The sequence below is a fragment of the Pinus tabuliformis genome, chromosome 2_1, assembly GCF_031772625.1.
Source record: "Pinus tabuliformis cultivar Carrire ecotype Pingquan chromosome 2_1, CPIR1, whole genome shotgun sequence".
Classification (NCBI taxonomy): Eukaryota; Viridiplantae; Streptophyta; class Pinopsida; order Pinales; family Pinaceae; genus Pinus; species Pinus tabuliformis.
Window position 1 is genome coordinate 117,519,840 of NC_142299.1, and position 2,991 is coordinate 117,522,830.

Genomic DNA, 2,991 nt, shown 5'->3' on the forward strand with positions numbered 1-2,991 from the left:
TGCTTTAACTTGCTGATGAAGTCTCTGCTGCTCATGATTAACAGATTTGATATTTTGTTGTATTTCTTGAGTCGGTGGTGATGAAATCTATGACTGATAAATGCTGCTACGGCTCGAGAATGGTTCTTTTTCTGTTTCAGCCGTTATGCCCATTAATACGGTTGTTGAAAAGTAATGGTGTAGCGCTAGATCTGATCTTCTTCCTTCTGGAGACAAAAAAATAATTAAAGAGTGAAAAGATGGTAATGGCGGTGATTTAAAAGATCGGGAAAAAATGTGGGGCGCCGGATCACGACAAATGAATAAAGTAGTTGCTGATGTTCTGTTCACTGCAGTTGAAATTATAATTTCAACAATAGTACCGCTTGTGATGGTCCAGCTTAACAAGCAGTACTCAAAAGTCATCATTTTGGGTGAGGGATGCATTCGGCGAAGCATCAGAGGTATAGTTTCCATTAAATTCGGCGAAACATCACAGATATGGCTTCCATCAGTTTATTTGTTTTGCATTGTTTCATAACATTGATTCTGGGAAAACATACTGATCTCATCAATGCGAACAGAATTTTCAAATGCAAGGGAAAGTTAAAAACATGGTGCATGCTTCTATCCATTAAGCCTACAGATACATGGTGCATGCTTCTATCCATTAAGCCTAGGTATCTGTGCAGAGTAAATCAGAGTTTTGAGGAGCATTAATATTGGCACATCCTCGCGCTCTAGGCTCTCCACTCTCTGTTGGCCATGTCGATCCTGCATGATAAAGTCTCATGGTCGACTCTGCTCGTGAGCCAAACTATTAAACTATTCTATGGAATGGCAGTTCTCTTGATGATCATTACTCTCGAGTCGCAGATTTGCAAGGCACAACAATATTATTCTACATGCCACCACAATGTTAACTATACAGAAGGCAGTTCCGTCGAGGAAAATCTGAATACGGTCATGAATAGTCTTATCAAAGACACGTTACAAACAGAGTTTAACACATCTGTGTATGGCCAAGGTCCTGACCAAGTATATGGCCTCCTTCAATGTCGGGGAGACGCGACAGTCGAGCAATGCTACAATTGTTCACAAGAGGCAAACACTACACTTCGACAAAACTGTGGGAATGCCCGCGGTGGTTTAATTTGGTTTACTTTCTGCTTTTTACGTTACGAGAACTATAATTTCATCGGACAATTGGATACTAATGATGCAAGGTATACTTACATTCGGAGTGTTACAAGCGCTAATGTCTTTAATCAGGCTCTTGATGGACTATTCACCAAGTTGTTATCTGAAGCAACGTCTGGATCTAAATTATATGCCTCTGGAACAACCAGAGACTCTTTGTTTCGGGAGATTTACGCTATGGTCCAGTGCACTAGAGATATATCTATTGATAGCTGCTCATCATGTCTGTCGGGACAAAAAGCTTATATTTTTGCAACTTACAGTGGAAGTCAAGGAGCTCAGTCTTTAACGGGAAGCTGCAGAGTTCGCTATGAAATCTATAGTTTCTTTAACTCGACTTCGTCACCACCGCCTGCGGAAGCGCCAGTTAGTAGTAGTACGCAGAACAAGTCTTCAAACAAATTACCCATAATTTTAGGTGTTGCTGGCGGCTTGCTTCTGTTGTTATTGGTATGCGTGTTAACAATAGGGAGGAGATTGATGTTACCCATAATTTTAGGTGTTGCTGGCGGCTTGCTTCTGTTGTTATTGGTATGCGAGTTGGTATTGAGATTGATGTCTGTCATATTTCTAAATCCTTCCGAAGGTATTTGCATGAATTGCTTATGATTAGATCCGGCTTTAGATGCGGCATAGGTCATGACGAAGCTGTGTATTTTCGTTGTATAGGTCATGGGCAAGTCGAGGAAGACACAGCAATCGATGAGGATCGGCAAATTGCGTTTACCATGGAAGAATTGATAGCTGCTACGGAAAATTTTCATGATAATAATAAGCTTGGGGAAGGTGGATTTGGGGTGGTATACAAGGTAACAATGAATAAGAAAGCTTCTCCTAGTTTATAGAATAGTACTCTCCGGTTGCTCTCACCGCACCTTAGACATTTTGGCTGAATTTTTCAGGGAACTGCTGAAGATGGAAAAGAAATAGTTGTGAAAAAGTTGTCCTTAAAGTCTCTGCAAGGAAAGGAAGAATTTCTAAATGAAGTTAAACTTGTGGGAAAAATTCAACACAGAAATCTTGTGAACCTACTAGGCTGTTGCGCAGAGGGCTCGGAACGGTTGCTTGTTTATGAGTACTTACCAAATAAGAGTCTCGATAAAATCCTATTCGGTAAGTTATTCGCATTTTATTTTGATATATAATTCTGTCATGATAATTGATTAGTGTACTGCATCCATGGACACAGATACAAACAAACGCAACCAGCTTGATTGGCTTCTCTATTTGCACGAGGATTCTCAACTGCGGATTATCCATCGGGATATAAAAGCAAGCAATATTTTGTTGGACGAAAATCTGAATCCCAAGATTGCAGATTTCGGCTTAGCAAGACTCTTTCCTGAAGATCTGCACAAGAGTTGCTGGAACTTAGTAAGATTTCAACAAAATTATCATTCTTACACTGTCAAAAGCTATTGGATGTACATGTTTTACTTTTGTGTTGTCGACTTCAGGAGGATTGAAAGTACTGTAAAATTTACATTATGAAAATTTTACTTGTGCAGATTTACTTCTTCGTTATGTTCTAATTTTCCAGAATCCACGAAAACAATATTTTCTTTGCAAATAGTTTTGACTTTATGGTTACTTCATTCTTACAATTTTACCACCACTATTTAATCTTTGACATTGTAATTGCGACATTGTAATTGCGATATGATAGTAGTCTCCAAGCTAGTGGGGAGCTCTTAGCACCAACAAGGCATTAGCTCTCACATATGTTAGGAAGGTAATTCATAAACTTTTCATGTTAATCAAAATTTCTTCGTTGTTCAAGCAATAAAGGCAAGGTTTGTTACTGAGTTGGTG

The 2,991-nt window shown here is 39.2% G+C and overlaps 1 protein-coding gene across 1 annotated transcript; it reads left to right on the forward strand.

The window, feature by feature from the left end:
* Positions 1–744: 744 nt before the first annotated feature.
* On the forward strand, positions 745–2,711 carry LOC149199053 (cysteine-rich receptor-like protein kinase 10). The gene is made up of 5 exons (XM_089400443.1): positions 745–1,765; positions 1,849–1,988; positions 2,082–2,292; positions 2,369–2,553; positions 2,688–2,711. The coding sequence occupies exons 1-5, from the start codon at positions 745–747 to the stop codon at positions 2,709–2,711; spliced, it is 1,581 nt and encodes a 526-aa protein (XP_089256569.1).
* The last annotated feature ends 280 nt before the right edge of the window (positions 2,712–2,991 follow it).

Bases quoted from the DNA above. Each gene is read 5' to 3' on its own strand.
- LOC149199053 (XM_089400443.1), top strand. From the start codon at position 745: ATGTCGATCCTGCATGATAAAGTCTCATGGTCGACTCTGCTCGTGAGC. The intron at 2,293-2,368 runs GTAAGTTATTCG...CCATGGACACAG, and splicing joins TCTCGATAAAATCCTATTCG to ATACAAACAAACGCAACCAG. The intron at 2,554-2,687 runs GTAAGATTTCAA...TTACTTGTGCAG, and splicing joins ACAAGAGTTGCTGGAACTTA to ATTTACTTCTTCGTTATGTT.